This window comes from Callithrix jacchus, chromosome 6 (assembly GCF_049354715.1).
Source record: "Callithrix jacchus isolate 240 chromosome 6, calJac240_pri, whole genome shotgun sequence".
Classification (NCBI taxonomy): domain Eukaryota; kingdom Metazoa; phylum Chordata; class Mammalia; order Primates; family Cebidae; genus Callithrix; species Callithrix jacchus.
The window spans coordinates 26,326,337-26,351,794 of record NC_133507.1 but is presented as its reverse complement, the minus strand read 5'-3'; the positions used below and the strand labels follow the sequence as shown (position 1 = coordinate 26,351,794).

The window sequence follows — 25,458 nt, the reverse complement described above, 5'->3', positions numbered from 1 at the left end:
CACCCCTACCCTGCACACATTTGTGACCCTGAGAAATCCCAGGGTGGGGCCGGGAGGCAGAGAACCTGTTGGGGGCTCTGAGACTACACCCAGTGGGCTGTTCAAGCCTGTGACTGGAGCTGGGGTCTGGTTATCTAATAAAATCCCAAAGGTGCCTCAAAAAAGAAAAGAATGAGCTGGGCATAGCTCAGAGTTGTGTTCCTCAAAGTGTAGGCTGGACCAGCAGAATCAACAGCAGCTGGGAACTTGATATGAAATCTTAGACACCCCATCCAGACCTGCTGAGCCAGGACCTGCATTCTAACAAAATCCCCGTGAATGAGTTTGCATATTACCGTTTAAGAAGCATTGTCTCAGAGAACACCAGCTCAACACAGAAAACACGAAATAAACACACTTTAATTCAGATTTCATATAGAATTTACAATGACATCCATAGGAGCTTTGATGAGGTTAATCTATGAATTCTATATGGAAATGGCTTAATGGCAAAAATATTACTAAGCTGGGCACCGAGGCTCACACCTGTAATCGCAGCACTTTGAGAGGCCAAGGCAAGTGGATGGCTTAAGCTCAGGAGTCCAAGACCAGCCTGGCCAACATGGCAAAACCCATCTCTACTAAACATACAAAAATTAGCTGGGCCTGGTGCCACATACCTATAATCCCAGCTACTTGGGAGGCTGAGGCAGAAGGATCCCTTGAGCCCGGGAGGCAGAGGTTGCAGTAAGCTGAGATCGTGCCACTGCACTCCAGCCTGGGCAACAGAGTGAGGCCCTGTCTCAAAAAAAAAAAAAAAAATGAGAAAGAGAGAGAGAGAAAAAATATCAGTAGTAGAGATACAGGTTCTTTCTGGCATAACAAAATATTTTGGGGTATTTCAGATATATTTTTTATAAATAATTTCTAAGAGAAGTTCAAATCTAAATTTTCTTTTCAATAGTGATCTGAATTTGATTTTTAAAAATAGAATATGTTAGAATTTAATTCATTAGAATACTTTGTTTGCACTGTAACATTCATGTATAGTACAAATGTATCTTCTCACTGGTTTTGGATTTTCCTAAATCAGGAGAGTTTTGCCATCTTTTAAAAGGGTTTTCTGCGATCCCTGCTTACGATGCTGTCTTGATGGAGCCCCTGAATTAGAAAGGGATTTGCTGTTATCTGCAGAGGGGTGGCAGGTGATTTGCTGAGCTGCTGTGCTGGTACTTGGGACTCAGTGCAGGCTCAGAGTGCTTGTCTTTGTCCCAGTACCCTCAAGCAGAGAGTGCCTGCTTCTTAGATCTGCAGTGGGGTAGGGATTATTCTGGAAGCTTCTGCTTTTCCTAGCATCTGGTGCTCTATGACCATGGTCTTCAGTTACAGCAGTAAGAATGAATACTCTCCTAGCAAGGGTGGAGGGGGATAAACTCAGCAGAAGGAAGCCACAGAACATAGCAGGAGGCACAGGGAAATCAGCCTCAGGAGACTGGAGTTCTGATCCTGGACCTGCTGATGACCAGCCAGGCCAGGGGTCTGCAGACTGGGGCCTATCATTGTTTTGCTTTGTTTGTTTTAATAAAATTCTTTTGGAACAAAGCCAGGCTCAATTGTTTATGCCTCATCTATGGCCACAGCTGTCTTGTTACTAATGTAACAGCAGAGTTGAGTCGTTTCAACAGAGACAGTACAGCAAAGCATGCAACACTGGAAATATTCTCTGGCCCTTTGCAGAAAAAGTTTGTCAATTCCTGAGCAGACCTAGATCAGGGAAGTCTATTCACCCTCTGCAGCTCAATTTCCCCACCTAGATTGGGAAGGGGACTGGATTATACAAACCTCCATGTATCTGTGTGACCCCCATCTTTTCTACCTTTTTTTTTTTTTTACCTATTAACTCCCTTCCCACCTTACAACTAGAATGAACACCACCACCTTCTCTCCTTATTTCTTTTTGCAAGAATCTCAGCTGCTCTCCTGCTGAGTTATTTTTTCTCCCCCTTTTAGCACATATAGGACGTTAGGTCTGACATCGAACATCCTGTGTGTGCTATGTTAGATCCAACTGTTCTCCTAACTAGTCTACTTACGGGAACACTGAGGCCCAAGGAGAGGATGTGGTGGATGAAATCTTAGTTAGTTGGTTATTCAGTTGAATTCGCTAAAGCACACTCAATCTTTAATGGGCATACTTAAATGTGAAAAGGAGGAAAGTTACAGATGACTTTCATTAATGTTGACCCACCGTAGATATGAAATATCTGCCACTTTGCAGTTGTATAGTAAAGGGGTGTGGGATGTGTTGCTTTGGTCCGCCCTGTTCTGTGTTTTGGTCTGGTAGCTGGGAAGGTCTACTTATTCATGTGATTTTTAGACCTTATCAAACAGCCCGGCCAGGAGTGGGCCCCTGAGGCAGGGACTGTTCACATGTCTCGTTGATTCTCTTACTGATGGCTTCTTGTTGATGCTTGAACAGATGTGGGGATGAACTTGTGGAAATCAGTGATTCCCCCGTGCACTGCATGACGCTCAATGAAGTCTACACGATCCTGAGTCACTGTCATCCCGGTCCAGTCCCCATCATCGTCAGCCGACATCCAGACCCACAGGTAACACCCGCTGGGCCATCCTCTTCTTCTCAGGCTCACTCTTTCAATACCAAAACTGGAACAAGAGATAGATGGGAAAAAGGATGTTACTGGCTGGGTTTGGACCTGAATTCCCAAAAATCCCTTTCAGGTTTCTGTGATAAGAATTGTCTGCAGCAGAGGTCCACGAACAAACTCCTAGATATCAGAGGCAATTGACATTAACTGAGGGAAGCTCTGACAGCTGAGTTATAAGCTCTAGGGCAGGAAAATGGAGACCCCAGGTCCCAGATAGCAGATGCAAGAGATGTCTTCATTTGTGCATCTAGTAGGTACCCACTGTGGAAATGTCTGGAGGTAGGCACTGAAGATACAGAGATGAGTTCATAGCACACAGTCCTGCCCTGCAGAAGCTCATGGTATCAATAAAGAGCCTGACATATAAGTAATTGCAAAACAGAGATGGTAAGTCCTATGGAAATACAGGAATATAGCAGAGAATGGCTTATAATGTAAAAAAAAAAAAAAAAATCCAGAGGTTAGTTTTCTCCAGGCAGAGAATAGAAGGAAGATCATTCCAGGCAGTGGGAACAAAAAGTTCAGAGTTACAGAGTCATGAAGGGACCCGACATGAAAGGAGAGGGGTGGGTTTTGTGGGGCTGAAATGTAGGGTAGTAGGTGAGAATGACTGAGAACAGAGGTAGGCATAGCATTGGGGTTACACTGCAGAGGGCTTTCAACAGGATACAAAAGAGCTTGCGTTTTCTTCTGCATAGTGAGGAGCTATGGGAGGACTGTAGCTGTAGATGAGGCATGTTTGTATTTTAATTTTGTAACCTTTGATTGCAGAAGACAGGATTGAGTGGTGGAGGGTGGGGTTTGTAAGAAGAAGGAAGCAGATGGTGAGATCCTGAACTACACAGCAGCCATGGGAAGAGAAAAAGGAAGGGACAATGTATTAGTCTGTTCTCATGCTGCTGATAAAGACATACCTGAGACTGGGTAATTTATAAAGAAAAAGAGGTTAATGGACTCACAGTTCCATGTGGCTAAGGAGGCCTTACAGTCACGGCAGAAGGTGAAAGGCACATCTTACATGGTGGCAAGCAAGAAGAGAATGAGAGCCACGTGAACGGGGAAACCCCTTATAAAATCATCAGATCTTGTGAGACTTATTCACTACCACGAGAACAGATGGGGGAAACTGCCCCATGATTCCATTATCTCCCCCAGGTCCCTCCCACAACACATGGGAACACAGCCAGATCATATCAGGCAACAGGAGGCAGTGCTTGGGATGACTCAAAAGAGCTGCTGGCCAGGTGGTTCTGGGGTAAGAGAGGGAGGAGCTGAGGATGTCTCGAATATTTTGAGATTGGAAGATGAAGCAATGGTCTTTCACCAGAAGAGAGGAGGAGAAGGTAGCAAGCTTGAGGGGAGAGAAGAGCATGATCTTTGTGTGGGACATAGTGAGGCGGAGGTGCCATGGGGTGTCCAGGTAAAGATGCCCAGTAGGCAGGTTAGACTTAGGGCTGATAGTAGCTGTTACAGGTACCCAGGCTGAAGTCAGACTCGGGGGTTGAGGCCCCGCTGCAGGTAGGAGCTCCGGGGAACTTGGAATAATCACCACCACGAATTAGTTAATCCTTAGTGTGTGCCAGGCATGTTTTCCAAAGATGTGACCCACATAAGCGCATTTAGTTGCTGTGCAGCCCCCTGAAATCAGTGTGATATTTCCCCCCACCAACTCACAGATGAGGAAACTGAGGCTTAGAAAGGACAAAGAAGTCTCCCAGTGGTGAAGCTACTAAGTAAAGAACTACGATGTAAATCCAGTAAAGCCTGTGCTGTGAACTCACTGACTCCCAAACTCCCAGTGACACGTGGGCGGAGTGGAGTCATGAGGAAGATCAATATTAATGGTGTGGTGGAATTCAAACCCAGTCCCGTTCCGTGGATGGCACACTGGGGCTAAACACACCAGAAACAAGCAAACTTCCTAACTCAGGCAAGCAAATATTTGGCCTAAATCTCTGGGCAGTACAGGAAAAGAAAGAGGTCCCAATTAATTGACCAGTGCCTCTTGCTGATTTCGGGACTATGGCAGAACATCAGTAGAGTAGGGGTCAGGCTGGGGGCAAATGCTGTGGCCCTGGGCTTAAGGAGTGTGCGTTCCGGCCAGATAGATGGGACATACACACAGGCCATAGAGGTGAGGGCCTTGACAGTGAGGGCGCTGGGGTTCCAGCAGCTCAGATAACAGAGCCAGGCCAGAAAGGACAGGTCAGGTTTAGAGTGACAGAAAGGCAAAGGCACCCTAGGCAGGGCAGATACAGGGGCACAGACACAGGGCAGAGAGAAGAGAGGTGGGGCCAGCAGCAGGATGCCTGGCACACGTCCAGTCAGCTCTTTGCTTATGGTGACCTTGGATAACTCATCCAACCTTCAAGAGCCTCTGGTTCCTCAACTCTGACATGGGAGAGGGGTCTTTACCTTACCGGATTGACGTGAATGGTAACTCTTCTCTATTAATCATTTATCATCTGCCAGGCATTGTGCCCAAGACTTTAAATGATTTATCTATTATTGACTATTGTGGTAAAATACACATAACATCAAATTTACCCTCTTAACCGTTTTCTTTTCTTTTCTTTTTTCTTTTCTTTTCTTTTCTTTTCTTTTCTCTCTCTCTCTCTCTCTCTCTCTCTTTCTCTCTTTCTCTTTCTCTCTCTCTCTCTCTCTCTCTCTCTCTCTCTCTCTCTCTCTCTCTCTCTCTCTCTCTTTCTCTCTTTCTCTCTTTCTTTCTTGATGCAGTTTCACTCTTGTTACCCAGGCTGGAGTGCAATGGCGCGATCTTGGCTCACGGCAACCTCCGCCTCCTGGGTTCAGGCAATTCTCCTGCCTCAGCCTCCTGAGTAGCTGGGATTACAGGCACACGCCACCGTGCCCAGCCAATTTTTTGTATTTTTAGTAGAGACGGGGTTTCACCATGTTGACCAGGATGGTCTCGATCTCCTGACCTCGTGATCCACCCACCTCAGCCTCCCAAAGTGCTGGGATTACAGGCGTGAGCCACCACACCTGGCCAACCATTTTCCAAGTGTACAGTTCAGTGGCATCAAAGACATTCTCATTGTGCAGCCGTCACCACCACCCATCTACAGAGCTCTTCCTATCTTTCAGAATTTAAACTCTACCCATTAAACAAGTCGCTGTGTTCTCTACCTGCAGCCCCTGGGAATCACCAATTTACTTTCTGTCTCTGTGATATTGACCTCTACGTTCTTCACAGAACTGGAATCATATAATATTTGTCTTTTTGTGTCTGGCTTATTTGACTTCACATAATATCCTCAAGATTAATGTTGTAGCACATACCAGAATTTCCTTCCTTTTTAAGGTCGAATAATATTCGAGTGTGAGTGCGCATGTGTGTGTGCGTGCCTGTGTGCACATGTGTGCATGTGTGTGTGCGCGTGCATATGTGTGTGTATATGTGTGTGCGTGTGTATCACATTATGTTTATCTGTTTGTGGGTACTTAGGTTGTTTGCACCTTTTGACTGTTGTGAATAATGCTACAATGAACTGGAGTACAGATATCTCTGATACTGACTTCACTTCTGGGGTATACACCCGGAAGTGGAATTGCTGGGTCATATAGTAATTCTATTTTTAAGTTTTTGAGGAGCCTTCAAACTATTTTCACAGTGGCTACACCATTTTACATTCTTATCAACAGCACAGGAGGTCCGGTTTCTCCATATCCTTGCCAACATTTTGTTCTGTTCTTTTCTCTTTTTTTTTGAGATGGAGTCTCAGTCTGTCACCCAGGCTAGAGTGCAGCAGCACAATCTGAGCTTACTGCACTGGGCTCAAGGGATTCTCCTGCCTCAGCCTCCCCAGTAGCTGGGATTACAGGTGTGCGCCACCACGCTGGCTCATTTTTGTATTTTTGGTAGAGACAGGTCTCACCATGTTGGTCAGGCTGATCTCAAACTCCTGACCTCAAGTGATCGGCCTGCCTCTGCCTCCCAAATTGCAGGGATTGCAGGAGTGAGCCACCGTGCCCAGCCTCTTGGCTTGTTCATAGTAGCCATCCTAATGTCCTCGTGTGTGAGGTGGTAACTCAGCATGGTTGTGATTTGCATTTACCTAGTCATTAGTGATGTTGAGCATTTTTTCATTAGCTTTTTGGCTGTTTGTGAATCTTTTAAAAAGAAATGTCTATTCAGGTTCCATGCCCAGTTTTTAACCAGGTCGTTTTATTGTTGTTGTTGCTGCTGCTGAATTGTAGGAGTTCTTTACATATTCTGGAGCTCAACCGTTTATGTGAAATATGCTTTTTGCAAATATTTTCTCCCATTCCATGAGTTGCCTCTTCAGTCTGTTGATTATGTCCTTTTGATGCACAGCAGTTTTTCATTTTTATATAATCAGTGTGTCTATTTTTTTGTTTCTTGTACTTTTGATGTCAAATAACTTACCTTTTAAAAATCTGTCCTCATTGTTAAGTGGGTTTTACTGTTGTTATTATCTTACAGAAGGAAGAGATGGAGGCTTAGGAGGCTAAGTAATTTGTCTAGGTGTACATACCTAGACAGTAGAGGAACTGGGACTAGAACACAGGCCTGTTTGACTCTAAGACTCATACTCTTAACTATTACTCCAAAGTGATAATGAACTGTGAGTCATAAGACACACAGTATAAGAGTGATTGTGATGACGATGACATTGTTGATGATGAGGTCATGACAGCATTGCCATGAATGGACTAGCTCATAGAGGTAACCTATGAAATGGGAACTTGACCTAGAATTTTGATCAAGTAGTGGGGAGAAAGTTGGAGAGTTAAAGGGGCCTCCTTGGGAACCCCTGCATTGATAGACTTTGGACTTTATCTAGAAGATACTGGGGAACCATTGATTCCCAGGGTACTTCTGGAAATGGAATTTGTCAGCTATTTACAGAGTGAGTTGAAAGGAAAAATAATATCTGGAATGTAGCAGCCCAGCTTGGGAGCTGGTACAGGGCTGGGAGCCTGATGCAGGAGCTTCCACTGTTTGAGGAGATGATTGACATTTTCTAGGTCTCTGAACAGCAACTCAAAGAAGCTGTGGTCCAGGCGGTGGAAAACAGCAAGTTTGGAAAGGAGAGGCATCAGTGGAGTCTGGAAGGTGAGACAAACGGTGAACTCTGATGTAAAATATCTTTGCCTTCTTAGAAAGCTTAGGATTTATCCGCTAACTCATCCTCTAGCCAAGGAATAGTAACAGAAGTTATGATAGACCAGCATAGTACGTAGACAAAGACTGAAAACTAGCAGCGCCCCCAGCTAAAGTTAGGTTATGTTTTTGCTTTGTTTGGAAGACACAGCATTTTAAAAGCAACTGAATTTGAACTGTTGCAAATGTGCCGGGCTCTCTCCAGCTCCCAATTCCCTTTATCATGTACTGAGTTGCCATGCACACAGTTGCCCCTGTAGGTATTTGAGTTTGCAACCCCTAGTCTATAATAATAGAATATTGGAAAAATTAACATTTGGGAATATAATTCTGATATTTATTGACTTCTTATGATGTCAGACACTGTGCTAATTCATGCATTCACACATAATTTTTATGCACATTTTGTAAGAAAAAGTGAGGCCTTTAGGCCGGGCGGGGTGGCTCATGCCTGTAATCCCAGCACTTTGGGAGGCCGAGACCGGTGGATCACAAGGTCAAGAGATCAAGACCACCCTGGTCAACAAGGTGAAACCCTGTCTCTACTAAAAATACAAAAATTAGCTGGGCATGGTGGTGCACATCTGTAGTCCCAGCTACTTGGGAGGCTGAGGCAGGAGAATTACTTAAACCCAGGAGACGGAGGTTGCGGTGAGCCGAGATCAGGCCATTGCACTCCAGCCTGGGTAACAAGAGCAAAACTCCGTCTCAAAAAAAAAAACGGTGAGGCCTTTAAAGACTCTCTTACTCAAAGATACAGCACTAGAGCACAGAGGCTGTGGAATGGAAGTCCAGCTGGCTTGACTCCCATGCCCAGCCACTAGGCGTTCATCAAGTCATCATGGAACATCCCTATGATAGAACAACATGCAACCATTGGCACTGATATCAACAAGAAACTGATCTGAGAAAGTGTTCAGAGAGAAGAACAGAACACAACATTTTATTTCAGCTCTGGTCCACTGTTTCCACATACCCAGCACGCCTATATGCTCAGGAAAGCATGACAGAGAAACTCGCCAACGTTTTGACAGTAGTGATTTCTGGATGATAGAAACACAGGTGAAGTGATTGTTTACTTTCGTTCCTCTTGTGGCTGTTTCCTCTAAGGAGGATGCATTATCTTTAATGATCAGGAAAAAGCATAGGAAAACTTTTTATGTAAAGAGAAAGTGAGTCAGGAGCCGGGCTGGCCTTGGTTCTCTCTCGTGGGGCTCCCCTGGCTTTCCGAGTCTCTCGGCATAAGCTGGAACTTGAGCAAGAGACCAGGCTTCAATTTTCTCCCACCCCCTTGAGCTGTGATTTTAGGGCGGTTTGAGAAGGTCCTCTCAAGGATGTGTGGGTAGCCCTAGTGCTGGAAACCACGGTAGGGGGTTTCCTACCAGGAAGGGCCAGTAGGGAGGGAGGGAGGTGCAGTGGCTAAGAACTAGTGGCTTTCTGCCCTCACCTCACCCTCAACTGGAAAGAAATGGTGACTTCTTCATATAAGATTCAAAGTCCCTTGACAGGTAGTTTCTCTATCTTTGTTAGTAAGCCTCAGAATAAGCCCAGTGACTTTAGAATTATCATCTGCATTTTACAGACGCAGAAATGGAGTTGGTTATCCTGGGAAGCCGACTCTGAGATGGAATTTTTATTAGGAAGCCTGTTTCTTAGGAAGTGTCCTGGGGATCACTACCTGTGGCAGAGAGGAGGAGTACAGGCAGGTAGACCGAGGGAGGATGGAGCTGGGATGCACGCCCTACAGCTTCAGCCAAGCCCTGGAGCTCTGCAGCTAGAGTCCCCATTAGTGTTGTCCTGAGTTGGCCAACACGGCTGGGCCTTTGTAACCCTATCTCCAGCAGTCCCTGGAGATGGGCTGCCTGCCGTGGGTCCCTAGAAGGACCCATGGCTGAAAGTAGTCTACCAGCAGCACTCCCCACAGCTGGGACTCCAAGCCCTCCCTCGCTGGGTGATCTGGGGGGCATAGCTCCATATCCATCACTCACAGGCTCAGAAAGCTTGAATGATTTTCCCAACCCACAGTCAGACAGCTCACCGGGGTCCAACACCAAGACTGCCACACTCCAGATCCAACGTGGCCTCAGATGAGACAGCTGTGTACAGTGTGATGCCTGCAGCAGCACAGGCGAGCCCGGGGGTGTTTTTTCATCTTCTGATGCTCAGCTGTGAAGATTCCTTTGTGCTTCCCCCACAGGTGTCAAAAGGCTGGAAAGCAGTTGGCATGGGCGGCCTACCTTGGAGAAGGAACAAGAGAAGAACTCAGCGCCCCCGCATCGCAGGGCTCAGAAGATCATGGTCCGCTCCAGCAGTGACAGCAGCTACATGTCTGGGTCCCCAGGGGGAAGTCCCGGGGGCGGCAGTGCTGAGAAGCCGTCCTCCAACGTGGACATCAGCACTCACAGCCCCAGCCTGCCCCTGGCACGGGAGCCAGGGGTGCTTTCTGTAGCATCCTCCAGGCTGCCCCAGGAGAGCCCGCCCCTCCCAGAGAACAGGGACAGTCACCCACCGCTGAGAATTAAGAAATCCTTTGAGATTTTGGTGAGAAAGCCTACGTCCTCCAAGCCCAAGCCTCCGCCCAGAAAATACTTTAAAAGTGACAGTGACCCTCAGAAGAGTCTAGAAGAGAAAGAGAACTCGTGTGCTTCTGGGCACACCCTGCCCACCTGTGGCCAGGTAAGAGGATGGGTCCACAGGTTGAGTGTTTCCAGCACCAGACTCAAATCTTGAGTATGGGCTGTAATGTTAGCAGGGGCAGAATGAAGGTTCCTCCTGCTCCACCAGAGAGAAGCTGATGCATAGGTCTCAGCCTAGGACTGACTGTGGAAAGTGGGTTTGAAGGTTGACAGATAATTGAAGTCCCAGTCCTGCTTGCTGGCATCTGGGCTCCCATCCATAACACACTGGAATTTTTTGTATATATCCTTTAAGTTCTGGGGTACATGTGCAGAACATGCAGCTTTGTTACATAGGTATACACATGCCATGGTGGTTTGCTGCTTTTCCGGTGTTATTTTTCACTCTCACCATGAAGGAAAAATACCAGGGCCTCCAGAGGGCCGCTCTGTGATGGGGGAGGCACCTTTGCATGTGGGTCTTTGAGTGTCCTGCCTGCAGGGAGAATAGTGACTTAAGTAACTAAAAAGGGACAAGAGTTGGTTACCCTGCTTCCTGTGAGCGGGCTGATGTGATTGTGAGAAACTGGCTCCTATTTCTTCCCCAGTTATCTTTGCCTCCTCACTCTTTTAGGTGTGGAGGCTTGGGGGGACCCCAGCAGTCTGTTAATTGGGGCTGCCTATAGTGCTCCCTGCAAGGGTGATTGTGAGGATTAAAAGTAACCTCTTAGGAGAAGTACCTGACGGTGTCACAGGCATATTAGCGTTCATTGCCGTGATCTTCCCCGGTCAGGCTCCTTAAAGACCTCCTTCCCACCCCTTGCACAAAAGGCAGCCATTTTTATGCACAGGCACTATACATGAAGAGTACTTTCATGTACACTGTGTCAATTCAATCTTACAGTGACCTGAGAGTGAGAGTCCCGATTGGGCAAAGAGGGAACTGAGAAACTTGCTCAAGTTCACATCGCTAGTGGGTCACAGTTACCCACTATGCCACGCTGAAGGTCCCAGGCTTACCCAGAAGCTGCCTTCCCTGGGCAGGTGGGAGGGGGCCTCTGCAAATCCCCTAGAGCGATCTACAGTGAGTGTTGGCAAGCTTCAGGAGGGGTGTTGGTGGAGACAGGAAGTTGAGCAGGAGGGGTGAAAGTGAAGGAGGGAAGGGGGAGCCAGGTTACTGAAAAGGAAGTACAGTTTTGCAGAGCGCTGGCAGGATGTGGTTGGTTAGCTACACATGATGGAGCTGTCAGGTGGATTGTCCTCCCATCCCCTCTTTTAAGCCCATATTTCATTTTCCCTTGGACCTGACATCTATGAGTCTAGAAGGGCAATCAGGAGCCACCAGCTGAGAAGCCAGTCATTTTGCCTTCCTCCTGGAGGCCCAGAAAAGGACAAGTGCAGTTGCCACAGCAGGTCTGTCCCAGTGGGTGATGTCCTCAGCAGAGCCGCATAGGGGCAGGGAGTATTCCCCAAGTAAGGCATCTGGAGGAGGAACTGGGATGCCCTCAGGGAAGCCCGGGCAGGGAGCTTCCCCACGGGTCATCTTTGGTGCCCTGTGTGCCTGGGCAGATATCAGGGCTCTCTCCTGCACCCACCCCAGCAGCACTGTCTCCTGGAGACACAGGCCGTTCTGCAGCTGCCCTCCTCTGCCTGCTCTGTCCCACGTGGCCAGCAGATCCTTCTCCCACAAACATTTCCATGAAAACAATCAGCTCGACATACTTTTATTGGGCACTGGGGAGGGGTCAAAGAGAAAGGATCATAGCACGCAGTAGAAAACAGGAAGCCATTTGCTTGAGGTCACTCCTAAAATTTCCTTGGCCATTCCTGAGGATTTCTCACTGGGTGTTTTCTCCCATGGCCACGGTGTCCACGGTCTCACCCTTCCACCTTCCCTCCCTGCAGTGTTTTCTCTCCAGGGCCCCAAGACTGTTGTCAAGTTGCTATGGATGACCCCCAAATCTTTCCCATCTACTCTAACTCAAGGGGACTGAACTCTCACAACCAAAATGAACTTTGGACATTTTCTTCAACAAAAAAAATCACATTTCTCTTATAGAAAATCAGCTTAAACTCTCACCTGCGCTTAAAACAATTCCAACACACAACAGGATTCTTAGAAGAAAAAAACATATTTCTCTCCCTTCTATGCTGCATCCACTCTGTCCTCCTTTCCTTCTTTCCCTTCTTCCTCCTTCATCCACCAAGCACAGTTCCAGGAAATGCTAGTAAGAGAAAACTTTGTGTAAAATCAAATTGATTTCAGGGGCTAATTTTGAAGCCTCCCATGAAGAGGATACAATATTAGATGTGTTGATGAAAAGACAAAATATATCTGTGTCTGTTCCAAGATGTGACACTGCATTGACTGCAGTTGGTGACATGTATGCCTGCCTGTAAAAGCGCTAACAATTCGTGAATGTCAACAGCTGTCAACTTACAGTGCTCCCAACTGGGTGAAATGAAATTTCATCCACATGTCATTTCTCTTGTGGACGAGAGTCTTAGAGATCATCAGACCAATATTTTAAGCTTCTAATGCCATGACTCAGCCTTACTTTTTCAAAGGCTAGTTCGAGAAGTCCCGTGATTCCTTTGAAATTGGTTGATCTCTCAGTATTTCATAATGCTCTCCTAACGCTCGGTTCTTCCATAGAGAACCTGAACAATCTCTGTGAATACTGTTCTAACTTTTATAGACCTTTCCTTCCCAAAATGTTTACTGTCAGTGTAGATCTTAAATTTCAGGTCATGGTCATTTCCCATTTCTTTTTTAGTCCCAAATGATGCCTTTGTTCCTTCTTCTCTCCTTCCTCTCTGGAAGGAGGCCTGCAGCCATGTCAGATGGCCCATCATTACACAAATCTGGAATTAACCAGAGGTGGCATCCACCAGAGTACAGCAAAGTATTTCTCTTGCAGATTGATCAAATACAGGTGGCATTATTTTGATGCTGTCTGCCTTCTCAGTCTTCTTTTTCCGGGTGGGTATCATGTTTGGCTGGGCTGTGTCTCTGGAACACTCTTCTTCTGGCTCTCTGCCTGGAAAATTCTTACTCTGTTTATGAAGCAGACAGAAAGCCCTTCTCCATCTCTGGATAGAACTGGTCTCTCTGTTTTCTCGGGGCCCTGACAGTACCTTAAGCACACTGCGATAATCCAAACTCTTCAAGTGTTGCACAGCTATTCCCAGCCTGGCCCATCTTGTCCTTGGGCTGTATTGGGAGGGACCCAAAGCTGCATCCAGGCTCATTGGTGGAAACAATTCTGCAACAGATTGATGATGTCACCTTCGGTGCCACAGAGGGGAGCAATGGCACAGATGCTGAGTATCTGTCATCCTTCCCAGAATGTTTACTAAATATTCGAAGAGTACTGACCAAGTGACAGCAATTGACAAGCATTTTTCTCTGAGTGCTCTAACATTGAGGAGCACTAGCTGGTGGGTTTTTAGCCACCTTTTTTCAACACTGCCCTGTACCCTCCTGGGGTGGGTAGTTCACCAAGATGCAGCTGTAACTGAAGCCATGCCAGTCCCCTCCACACTCAAAGCCTTTTGTTCCTGTCACAAAGAGCCAGGGTCTTCGCGTATGTCCACAGTATGAGCCCATGTCCTGAAAACCAGGTTGCTCGGAGTCAAGGGCTGTTCTGTGTGTCTAGGAGATGCTGGCTCTGCCAAGCATCAGACCAAGGAGAAAAGAACCCTCTTTACAAGGCTGCTGATGAACTTCTCATTGAAAGCAGCTCCGTATCTGTTTTTCCATCCCAATCAAAGCATGTCTCGCCTTCTCAAGGCTGAAGGCTACCGTTTTGACACGGTCTCGCTTCCTGTTTACACCACAGGAAGCCAGAGAGCTGCTGCCACTGCTGCTGCCACAGGGAGACACAGCAGGGAGAAGCGCTAGTGCCTCTGCCAGCTGCCCAGGACCTGGTGTTAGCCCACAGACCACGTCCTCCACAGAGGACGAGCCAGGGCAGAGAAGAGCCAGCCCAGGTAAGCTTCCAACGAGATCTTCCAAAAGGAAGGGTCTTTTGAAAAAAGGTGCAGGGATAAGATAAGCACATGATTGGCCTGAGGATCAGCATGCTTTGCATTGACTCCACCGCGGGACCTGGCTGATCAACAGTCAGGAGTCCTGGGTGCTGGGCAGCAGCACTGGAGGTGCTGTCCAGGTTGTGGAGCCTCCCAGGTAGACGGGTGATGCTGTGGGAGTGGCAGCAGGCAGGCAGGCCATTCTGGATAGTCAGGAGGATGGAGCCCTCAGAAGTCCAAAGGCATGCCCACCCAGCCATCCTGGGCCGCTGCTTCTAGGGTACCCACATTCCAGTTGCAACATTCCTGCTGCATTCAGGATTTCTGAGTCAGAGACTGCAGTGCCAGAAAAGTATAAATAGAATTTGCCAGTGGTCACTTCTTTCATGAAGTGGATGGCAAGGGTGCACCCATGTGGTATACCTGGCAATGCTAAGACACGGCTTGAATATTTAGTCTCTTGCTAGGGAGAGCATAGGACTTGGAGTCAGGGAATCCTGTGTCTGTCCATCATTAGCATGACTCTGAGCAACGTGCTTTGCCTTTCTGAGCCGATCCACTCATCAGCAATGTGTGGAAGAGCACATGGGCCCCCCAGCATATGAGGCGCTCAGAAAGCACACGCTGAATGCTGGCTTCGTGAGGTCCTGTGCTAGATGCCAGGGAGAGCAGGAAAGGGATGAGATGGGTCAGGTCCTGCCTCCAAGGAGCAAGTAGTAGGTGGCAGAAAATAAACATACAGGCTCTACCGCATATGACTATTTGAGAAACTCTACAGGGAAAGTCCATGAAAGCCTTTTGGAGGGCGAAGGGACATTTTGGAAAGATCTAGCACATCTCGCCCAGAGCAGAGGCCTGTGGGGGCAGCTCCTTTCACTTCCCTTAGTCACCCTCATTGAGGAACATACTAGCGAAAGCAAATGCCTCAGTGTTGAACTGGCAGGAGCTTGTCACCCCAGTCTGTAGCGGGCTTGACTGTGGAACCTCTGCCTCCTGATTCTCACAACAGCCCCTTATAGCCAAGCCATTCAGAAACGCAGAAACAGGCTGGAGGGCTGGGCTCACTTGCCAAAGGCCAGCCTCTTGGAACGTGCAGTATTTCTCTTTGATATCATCGAGGTGTAATGCTCCACAGGATTCCCTTCTTTTGAAACCTGGCATTGAGACAAGGGGCAGGAGGGATCAGAGTTCCTTAAACTGGGTTGCGTTCCAGTAGCAAGCATCACTCAGAGCACACAGGGCAGCCTCCCTCTGCTCCTGGGAAAGAGAGCTGGGGCACAGTCTCCCCTACCCACACAGATGTGATGCTGGTTCAATGCCGGCTTCTGAGAAAGGCTGCTGTGTGCTCCAGGGCACACCTGAGGTCCTGGCTGGCACAGAACAGGCTGCACATTGCAATCCCCTGCTTATCACATGCCCAGCACCCAGGCTGCATCCCGGGTATTTTCAATCAGTACCTAGGGGTGGGCATCAGTATTTTTAGGACCCTCCAGAGTCCAGTGTGTAGCCAAGATGGAGAATCCTTGGCACAGATTTCTTTGTACCTGGAACCTTTTCATCAGCTCTTGAGGGAGGGAAAACACTCCTTTGCTGAGCAAGCTGATCAATGACCTGCGTATAGGGAGAGCGGCAAACACAGTTTCAGGGCCAGGCAGTTGCATACGTGGGAAATGCCAGCTGGGTGAGAGGGAGTGTGAGGAGCTGTGGGTAGCTACGGTGGCCTCATTGGAAGGTGTACACAGGTGCCGTGCTTTTTTTTTTTTAATTTCTCTTTATTATTGAATTGTTGATCCTTTTCTTTTGTCTAATTCATAGTACCTCCATCCTCAGCTTTCTGATTTTTTTTTTTTTCAAGACGGGGTTTCACCATGTTGGTCAGGCTGGTCTTGAACTCCCAAACTCAGGTGGTCCACCCACCTTGGCCTCCAAAGTGCTTGGATTACAGGCATGAGCCACCACGCCCGGTCAGGCGCTGTGCCTTTTAACAACATGGGTAGGCCCAAGCACAAACAGCTGCCAACTTGTGACCTGTGTCTTAAAAGTTTAAACAGTGAGAGAATTGCTTTGGCTTTTCCACATTTGACACGGTATCTTGGAGGCTCCTTAGTGCAGTAGAAAGGACGTAAACTTTGAGAGTCAGGAGACATGGCACTGCCATCAGATGGCCCCTTACCCTTCTTGAAATGTAAAATGCCAGAGATCAGCCCAGATGTTCTCTGAGTGACCTTCCTGGCCTAGACACTAGGAAGCCATGAGGTTAATTCCTGCTTCTGGCTCTTCACTGCTGCCTGTTGGCAACTCAGTCGGGTAGTAGACCTGGAGCTCACCCACCTGGTGTCTCCCACTTCTGCCAATCTCCTTCTCTTGAATCCATCTTGCTGTTCAGCTTGGAAACTAGAATTTAGGGAGAAATATCACAGTATGATGTAACGCACAGCTTTTGGCCTCGTTTCTGCACATAGTGACCCAAACATCCCCGATAAAACACCCACTGCTTAAGAGGCAGGCTCGGATGGACTATAGCTTTGATACCACAGCCGAAGACCCTTGGGTTAGAATTTCCGACTGCATCAAAAACTTATTTAGCCCCATCATGACTGAGAACCATAGCCACATGCCTCTCCAGCCCAATGCCAGCCTGAGTGAAGACGATGGGACACAGGGCCACCCAGATGGGACCCCACCAAAGCTGGAGACGGCCAACGGCACTCCCAAAGTTTACAGGCCAGCAGACAGCAGCACCGTGAAGAAGGGTCCCCCAGTGGCTCCCAAGCCAGCCTGGTTTCGTCAAAGCTTGAAAGGTTTGAGGAATCGTGCTTCCGACCCAAGAAGGCTCCCTGATCCTGCCTTGTCTGCCCAGCCAGTGCCTGCTTCCAGGGAGCACCCGGGACCACACACCCAGGCTTCCTCATCCTCCATCAAGCAGAGAATTAGCTCCTTCGAAACCTTTGGCTCCTCTCAATGGCCTGACAAAGGAGCCCAGAGACTAAGTCTACAGCTCTCCTCTGGGGAGGCAACAAAACCTGTTGGGAAGCATGAGGGAGGTCGGCTTCCTGGACTCTTGGGCCGAGGGGCTGCACCCACTCTTGCACCTCAGGAGACTGAGCAAGTGCTGCCCTCGGGGTCTCCTGCAGCCTCCGAGGCAAGAGACCTAGGTGTGTCTGAGTCCCCTCCCCCAAGGCAGCAGCCCAGTGAGAAAACTCTTCCTCCTGGCCCGGACCCGCTCCTGAGGCTGCTGTCAACACAGACTGAGGAATCTCAAGGCCCAGTGCTCAAGATGCCAAGCCAGAGAGCACGGAGTTTCCCCCTGACCAGGTCCCAATCTTGTGAGACGAAGCTCCTGGATGAAAAGACCAGCAAACTCTACTCTATCAGCAGCCAAGTGTCATCGGCTGTCATGAAATCCTTGCTGTGCCTTCCATCTTCTATCTCCTGGGGCCAGACTCCCTGTATCCTCAAGGAAGGGGCATCTCCAACATCATCATCCAAGGAAGACTCAGCTGCAAATGGTTTGGCCGAAACATCTGGCTCGGACACGGGGTTCTCGCTCAAGTGAGTTTCTATACCCGGTGTTTCTCTTCACCTTTCTCATCTTTTTCTTTCTCACCTTTCTTTTTAAAAATAATTCTATATATCATTCAAAACATTTCTCAGATATGCTGGCTAAAGGACTGTTTTGCCTCTTTACATGTGTGTGCAGATGTGTGTGTGTGTGTGTGTCTATAGGTATTACACCTGTGCCTTCCATATTAAGGAGGAGTTTTCACAACACCGGGCTTCAGGAGGACTGGGAGGTAGGGGAAGGGACTAGCTCCCTGGTGAATTGCTCATGGGGGCTGTTGCACGCCTGTGGAGGTTTGGAAGGCTGATGCACATCTAAAATGTCCTGCGGTTACTCAGAAAGACCACAGTGAGGCCAGGAGATTATCCATCGGGAATTCTTACTGCTCTCCAAAAGGAATCCACTTGTACTCTGCACATGGGTTCAACTCCCCGGTCAGGGAGTTAGGATGTCTGGGTCCTAGTCCCAGCTCAGGCACTGATTCTGACCATGAGCAGGTTCCTTCCATGCTCACCCTCAGACTCCTTTTCAGCTGAAATTAGGAGGTGGATGAACCTGCTTTGTAGAACCAGAGGACTGTCAGAGGTACCATGGGCTCCTGCTGTAGGGATGGAGCTTGGTCTTCCCTCTGATCAAACTAGCTCTGCATTTATTGGTTGCATTTATTGTTCTTATGCTGCTGGGAAATATCTGTAAAGAGATCTACTCATAGATTTGTCACATCAAATAATACGCACATAAATGCTTGGACACATGTGGGATAGAGTAATCAATCACTTGAGCTCTTTTTAATATTATGATTCCTGCTGTGTGTTGTTTCTCCCTATAAAAGCCTTTCAGAGCTGAGAGAATATACAGAGGGTCTCACAGAGGCCAAAGAAGCCGATGATGGGAACCACTGCTCCCCTCAGTCCGGTCAGTCTGTCATCTCCCTGCTGAGCTCAGAGGAATTAAAAAAACTCATCGAGGAAGTGAAGGACCTGGATGAAGCAACATTAAAGGTAGGGTTCATCTGTAAGCATCTGCAGTAACCAATGGCTTATTATGGCTGTGTGGTCACCTTAGCTGGGCCAGAGGGGAAGTAGCTTAAGTCGCCTGCTTACATCAGACCAGCTTGTGTCCTGTGATGATGGGACACTGCAGCACTTGACCACAGTAAGACCTTCCCTTTGAAAAGAGCTTTTTAGCTTGTGAAACATTTTCAGTCGATTGACTTCTTGCGTCTTCTTTGGTCATTTATAAATGAGAAAGGTAAGGCTCTGACAAGGTTACAGAGTCTAGCTTTTCTGTCTCCAAGTTGAAGTTCAGTGCTGTTTCCACATCCCGTGGGCTGCTGGCATGTCTCTAATGGCATGCTGTCCATGGTAAACAATGTGGGTCACAAGAGCTCTCACCTGGTGCTTTCATTATCTCTGCTATGCACAGAGGTGACTGATCCTAGGGCTCACAAGGCCCCCACGCTTCAGCCAAGTCATTCTGAAAGTCCCACTTCCCATATGTTTTCTGAGCATGACCCAAAGGGGTGTGGGGAGGAAGTGGCCAGGCTGAGCCTGGGCTCATGGGTCCTGCACCCTGTGGGGCTGCCCCAGGCCTACACAGGCTTTTGGTACTAGAATGATCCAGACTAGGATGAGAAGATAAGGAGGTTCTCATTTTCTATACAAGGAGACCTCATTCATAGCTGCAATTCCCACATCAAGAGTGTGGGTGAGTCTGATGAGTACAAGGTGCTGCTGGGCTGAGATTCTTTGTGGCTCTCACTCATCATCTGGGACCATCGTCCCCCAGGACCTTACTCAGCACAAACAAAATAACAGAGGTAAGGCAGGTAAAACACAAAAAGCTGTCCTGCCTGAACTGCTCCGGGGAGAGTATTTGCTTTCTAACCTGACAAGAGCCTTCTGCAAGGCAAGTAACCTCATACTTCAATAAAAGTTGAGAGATTTGGGCTAGTACTGGGGCTTGGAGGTAGGGGGACAGTGAGGTGCATGTATCCTTCCATTCCTTTGGGTCTTAGGGGCTCCAGGTCTTAGGATCATAGGGACAGCTGCAAGTCAGGTGCTCTAGTGACTCTGAGCCAGTGAATTCTTTGACATAAATTTACTCCTTAGTGCCAAGGTACAAACAGGTGGCCCAAGAGCCTGTAGGTGTATTTTATTTGATCTGCACATCAATTAAAAAAATATTGAATTCTAGATATTATAAAACCTGAATTGAAACCTGGACTTTTTGGGAAAGTGATCTGGTGGTGCTGTGTCTGTATTCCTACATAGAGCTGACCCTTTGAGCAGATGTACTCAGCTCTCTGCAGTTTCCGTCACTCACGTCTGCCCATTTTGCTCACTTTAGTGACCTGCCTGACTCCTACAGGCATCTGAGTTTGTGACCTCTGCTCTAGACTGGAATGGAATCTCTGACTGTCCTGGCTCCCCCATCTAGGCTAGGAAGTACTGCAGGAGAGAGACAAAGAGAGAGAGCGCGCATGTGTGTGCGCGCGTGAGAGCGCGCGCGTGTATGTGCACGCGCACGTGCGCGCAGAGGAGAGAGAGACCGACTCTGAAGTTTGAGGAGGTGACGTAACTTGGAGGCTGGCCAAGCCAGGGTTTGAGATGACACATCAGTCTGATGTTAAATTGCTCATTCTCCTGCAGTAAAATGTTTTTGAATGTATGTGTGTATTTCCTTCTGCAGCAGTTAGACAGCATCCACGTCACCATCTTACATAAGGAGGAAGGTGCTGGTCTTGGGTTCAGCTTGGCAGGAGGAGCAGATCTAGAAAACAAAGTGATTACGGTGAGTGGGCAAGTGAAGGGGCTTGTCGGAGCCAGAGGCAATGGCTCTGGGGGAGGGGGCACACTTGCCAGGAAGGGACCTTGTGCTGGGGAAATGAGGAATGCATGGCACTAGGCCACTGGGCAGGTCCTGTTCACTCAGCATGTCCCAGAGCCTGGGGCCACGTGGAGAGGGTGGCAGGCCTGGCCATGGCCACCTTTTCCTGTGGGTCCCATTATTGTGGCTCATCCAATCTGATCAGCATTGGCTGCTGCCTTCAGATCACCTGTACCTGACCCAGATGGTTTCTGGTTCTGCCGGTTTTCTGGAGCCCTGCCATGGCTGCTCTGTCTCTAGAGCCAACTGCATTATTACCATCCCATGGCTGCGTTGTGGGCCATGCTGGTCTCATTTGAATTTCCTCGCCCAACTGAAAACAAATCCTCCAGTTCACAGCATCAGCCAGCATTAAACAGACCACACCCTCTTGCAGTGGCAATCTGGCACGTTCTCACCTGTCACTTCAGAGGCAGTCATGTGTCAGTGGTGACTTCCTTAATTTCTTGATAAGTTCTCTATTACATAAAAAGCACATAAAACCAGTAAGTCTCTTTCTCTCACTGAGCACAGCTGAGTATTACAAAAAGGTTCCTGACCCCTGTAGTTTACTTTCTGCTTGGAGAGAAGAAAAGAGAGCTTGCCTGTGAGAAGAGCACTTGGGATGTTCTCTGTCCGTGGGTAGCAACTTCTGCCTATGTCACCTGACCAGTCACCACTGAAACACTGCAGACAATAAGAAACTAGCACGAAGGAGCGCACATTGGCTGAGCACATCCATGAAAACGTGTTTCTCCTTCTGTGTTTGAGTGCTTCTCTTCCTTGCTACACTGATTAAAAGGGCACTAATACAGAGCACTGTCCATGGCCATGCTGACCACTCACTGACCTGTGGTCTGAATTCATCCTACTCACACTTTGGATTGATAAATTCCTGGCATTTATGCTTCCTTTATAGAACAGGAACCTGAGGTTCAGAGGGGAGGTGTCAGAATTTCTAGGCGAGGAGCTAGAAAAATGTCTAGACTGCCTAGGTGAGTGTTTCTCAAAATGCATTCTGCCAAGTGAGACTGAGAATTTCTCTACAAGAAAAGGATTCTTTGTTGAAATAGTTTGGGAATCCCCATAATACCCTGCCAATACTTAGAAATCTGCCATGCAAATTTGCATTATAGACTCTCTAATGCCTTTTGCTTTTTAAAAGTAGACTGTTTCAGAGATTTTCTTTAACCCCGTATTCCTCAAGTCTCTTTGATTTAAAAAAACATTTCTTGGCTGGGTGTGGTGGCTCACACCTGTGATCCCAGCACTTTGGAGGCCAAGGTGAGAGGACTGCTTGAGCCAGGAGTTTGAGACCATCCTGGGCAACATTGAGAGACCCTGTCTCTATTTTTTTAAAAAGTCATAGGAAAAGCCCTTTTCTTACACAATACCCATTAATATGCCATAGTGCTTCGATAAAACTACTTTGGGGAATTCTGACCTAGGGTGGGCGAGGCAAAAGATTTTAACTGGAATGCCAACTGGAATCGTGGTGATACAGTTTAAGACACTGTGTTGGGATGGATTCTGAGGGCTTATCTGGTCATTATTGCTGGCTATCTCTGCTCTGCATGGAGGAGGGAATGCTGGCCTCTGTTCCAGCAGCTCTGATCTAGGACACAATTACCTTTAATCCTCATTGGCCCAAAGATCCTCTAGCATTGACTAACTGGTTCAGTCCTCCTCCAGCAAGAATGCTGATTTCTGGTCCTGACTTCCTTTGGTTTACTCAGGTTCACAGAGTGTTTCCAAACGGGCTGGCCTCCCAGGAAGGGACTATTCAGAAGGGCAATGAGGTTCTTTCCATCAACGGCAAGTCTCTCAAGGGGACCACACACAATGATGCCCTGGCCATCCTCCGCCAAGCTCGAGAGCCCAGGCAAGCTGTGATTGTCACAAGGAAGCTGACTCCAGAGACCATGCCTGACCTCAACTCCTCCACCGACTCTGCAGCCTCAGCCTCTGCAGACAGTGACGTTTCTGTAGATTCTAGTAAGTTCCCTACTCAGCGGAAGCCCCGTGGGCCACATCCTCTTTGGCCATTTGGGGCTGGACCTGATGGGGCTGCTCAGTAATTTGTGACCCCAAGAATGCGTGGCCCGCCTAGTACGTTGTCTGAGATGTATTCTGTGTTTACATGGGCCTGTGTGCAAACACGGGGGGCAGCACCACTCTGGGCTCACTTGAAGCCCAGGGCATCTGTGGTCTGGGAGAGAAGACCCCTAACAGAGACCTTGTGTTTTTCTCATCAGCAGAGGCCACAGTCTGCACGGTGACATTGGAGAAGATGTCTGGAGGGCTGGGCTTCAGCCTGGAAGGAGGGAAGGGCTCGCTGCACGGAGACAAGCCTCTCACCATTAACAGGATTTTCAAAGGTGCATGTCTGGTTCTTTGCGTTCTCTCCAGTTGTGGGCATGTGGCCAGGCCCCCAAAAGGCTTCTAGGCACCTTCCGGGCATCTTCTGGGCTATGTTAGTTTCCACAACCCCATGTCCTCTTCATAGGCATGCTGGTCTTTTTTAGGGCTCAATTCTGCTTTTTCTGCTTTTTCTCCTTTGCTCAGACATCCCCTTGGCCCGCCTCTGTTTTGATGGGTCCTCCTAAGCACCTAAGTCCTAGACTCGTTCAGGTTGGCAGGGCAGGACTCTAGAGTGAGGCAGTGAGGCACTGGCCTGTGCTATAAATTTTAAAGAGGTGCCAAAATACTTAGTAACCCAGATCAATATGATTTTAATGCAGTATGTTTTTAAAAAATTAATTTTAGGCTGGGCACAGTGGCTCACACCTGCAATCCCAGCACTTTGGGAGGCCAAGGTGGGCCGATAACATGGTCAGGAGTTCCAGACCACCCTGGCTAATACGGTGAAACTCCATCCCTACTAAAGATACAAAGAATTAGCTGGGCATGGTGGCACGTACCTATAGTCCCAGTTACTTGGGAGGCTGAGTCAGAAGAATTACTTGAACTCAGGAGGCGGAGGTTTCTCATGAGCTGAGATTGTGCCACTGCACTCCAGCCTGGGCGACCCAGCAAGACTCTGTCTCAAAAAAAAAAAAAAAAAAAAATTTTAGAAAAACATTTTGTTGAGCAAAATATCAGAGTTTAAATAAAGACAGTCTGACTTTGTACCGCACAACCTGGCCTCACGTACCTTACCCTAGTCCTGACACATCCGCTCCTGCCTTTATTAAAATTTTGATATTTTGTTCCTCAGGGATTGGGGTACAAACTAGTCTGATATGGGGGTCACTTGCCTTTCCCCGTGAAATGACTGACTCATGAATGACTGTGGCTACCCTGTAAAACCCCCCCGATTCTTTGGTGTTCCTCAAATCGGAGGTCCCCAAGCCACAGAGCAAGGGTTGTAGAGAGGAGTAGTGGACAGGGAGGCAGTTGGCCTGGGTTCTAGTCCCAGCTCTGCCTGTATCGTGCTGAGTGACCATTCCTTTCTGGGTCTGAGGCTCCTCATCCACAAAAGGAGGAAAAGAGGTTTCTCAGGGCTCTTAGGACTGAGACCCCAAGGGACTCAGCTCTGCCCCTTGCCCACCATGAGCTCCTGCTGCCGACTGGTTTGGTCAGAGAAAGTTCTGCTGTGGCTGCAGAAACCCAGAGGGTAGACTGAGGCTTACATGGCAGTCCCCCCAGAATCCATGTTAACCCCAATTCTGGAAAAGATATTTCTAATTTTTAAAGGTCAATTTGGAAGCAGCATTGGGTTCAATGTAAAGAGGACTGGATTCTAGTGTTAGTTCTGCCATGTGACCTTGGTGGCATGACGCTGGGCAAGTCACTTCACCATCATGGGCCCACTGGCTTAAATGTTTAGGATGAGACTACCAGCTGCAGGGTGATGTGGGAGGGAGAGATGAAGATTCTGGAGCCAGAAAGTCTGGGTTCCAACCCAGGGCCCACCACTTAGCCACTGTGAAGCTCTGGGCCAGTCACTCGAGTTCTCGGTTTCCTCACCTGTTAAAAGGAAACACAAACAATATATCCCTCATAGGATTACTGCCGTGAATGCAATGGCCCAATACCCTTTAGCTGTAGTTTATTATTATCTTCTACTCTTATTTCAGGATTTGTGAAGATCACTGTGTCAAATGGAGGGAAAGTTTTCTTTTAATATAAACAGTAAAATAGCATCGCTTTCATATGCAGCTTTGAAATAGTGGGGGCCATATTATGATTGTTGCCTTTTTAAGTGGGCACAGAGGACTTCATGCCACTAAGAGGCAACATCCATGTAAAGATTGTTCCATAGAAATCACACTGGCTCTCTTTCCGTACCACCCAATGCTGCTGACCCCACCAGATGTGGAGAACAAACGTGAAGTGGGTAGGATATTGGGTCAGTGTCCAAAGTAGGGTCTGGGCAGGACTCAGTTCCCCAGAGTCCTCTGTAAACTATGGAAAGTGCTCCAGCCAGGCTGTGGCTTGGAGCTGCGTGATATTTCTCTCTGCTGGGGACAACATGGGCTATCCCTTTCCAAGGGCCTGGTGCCCTAACCTCCAAGTCACCATCTTGAGAGGCCTCATTTTAGACCCAACAAGCATGCTCCCAAGGGATGGTACCCCATTCTCTTC

General features: G+C 48.1%; 1 protein-coding gene and 1 long non-coding RNA gene across 5 annotated transcripts in view; one reads left to right on the top strand and one right to left on the bottom strand.

The window, feature by feature from the left end:
• Positions 1 to 25,458, top strand: part of IL16 (interleukin 16) — a 115,338-nt gene that overhangs the window by 89,308 nt on the left and 572 nt on the right. For 3 of the 4 annotated variants that reach the window (XM_035303972.3, XM_035303973.3, XM_054257290.2), the window contains 9 exons: positions 2,459 to 2,591; positions 7,659 to 7,746; positions 9,992 to 10,470; positions 14,252 to 14,402; positions 16,904 to 17,993; positions 18,836 to 19,004; positions 20,695 to 20,796; positions 22,608 to 22,866; positions 23,127 to 23,249. In XM_035303972.3, coding sequence (XP_035159863.3) covers positions 2,459 to 2,591; positions 7,659 to 7,746; positions 9,992 to 10,470; positions 14,252 to 14,402; positions 16,904 to 17,993; positions 18,836 to 19,004; positions 20,695 to 20,796; positions 22,608 to 22,866; positions 23,127 to 23,249 — 2,594 coding nt within the window. Of the gene's footprint in view, positions 1 to 2,458; positions 2,592 to 7,391; positions 7,541 to 7,658; positions 7,747 to 9,991; positions 10,471 to 14,251; positions 14,403 to 16,903; positions 17,994 to 18,835; positions 19,005 to 20,694; positions 20,797 to 22,607; positions 22,867 to 23,126; positions 23,250 to 25,458 lie in introns of those variants that run through there. The other variant, XM_035303976.3, reaches the window with a different exon arrangement.
• LOC144576605 (uncharacterized) lies at positions 715 to 7,212 on the bottom strand. The gene is made up of 2 exons (XR_013518799.1): positions 7,057 to 7,212; positions 715 to 2,646 (listed from the first exon to the last, which is right to left on the bottom strand). It is a non-coding gene; the product is annotated as an uncharacterized LOC144576605 (long non-coding RNA).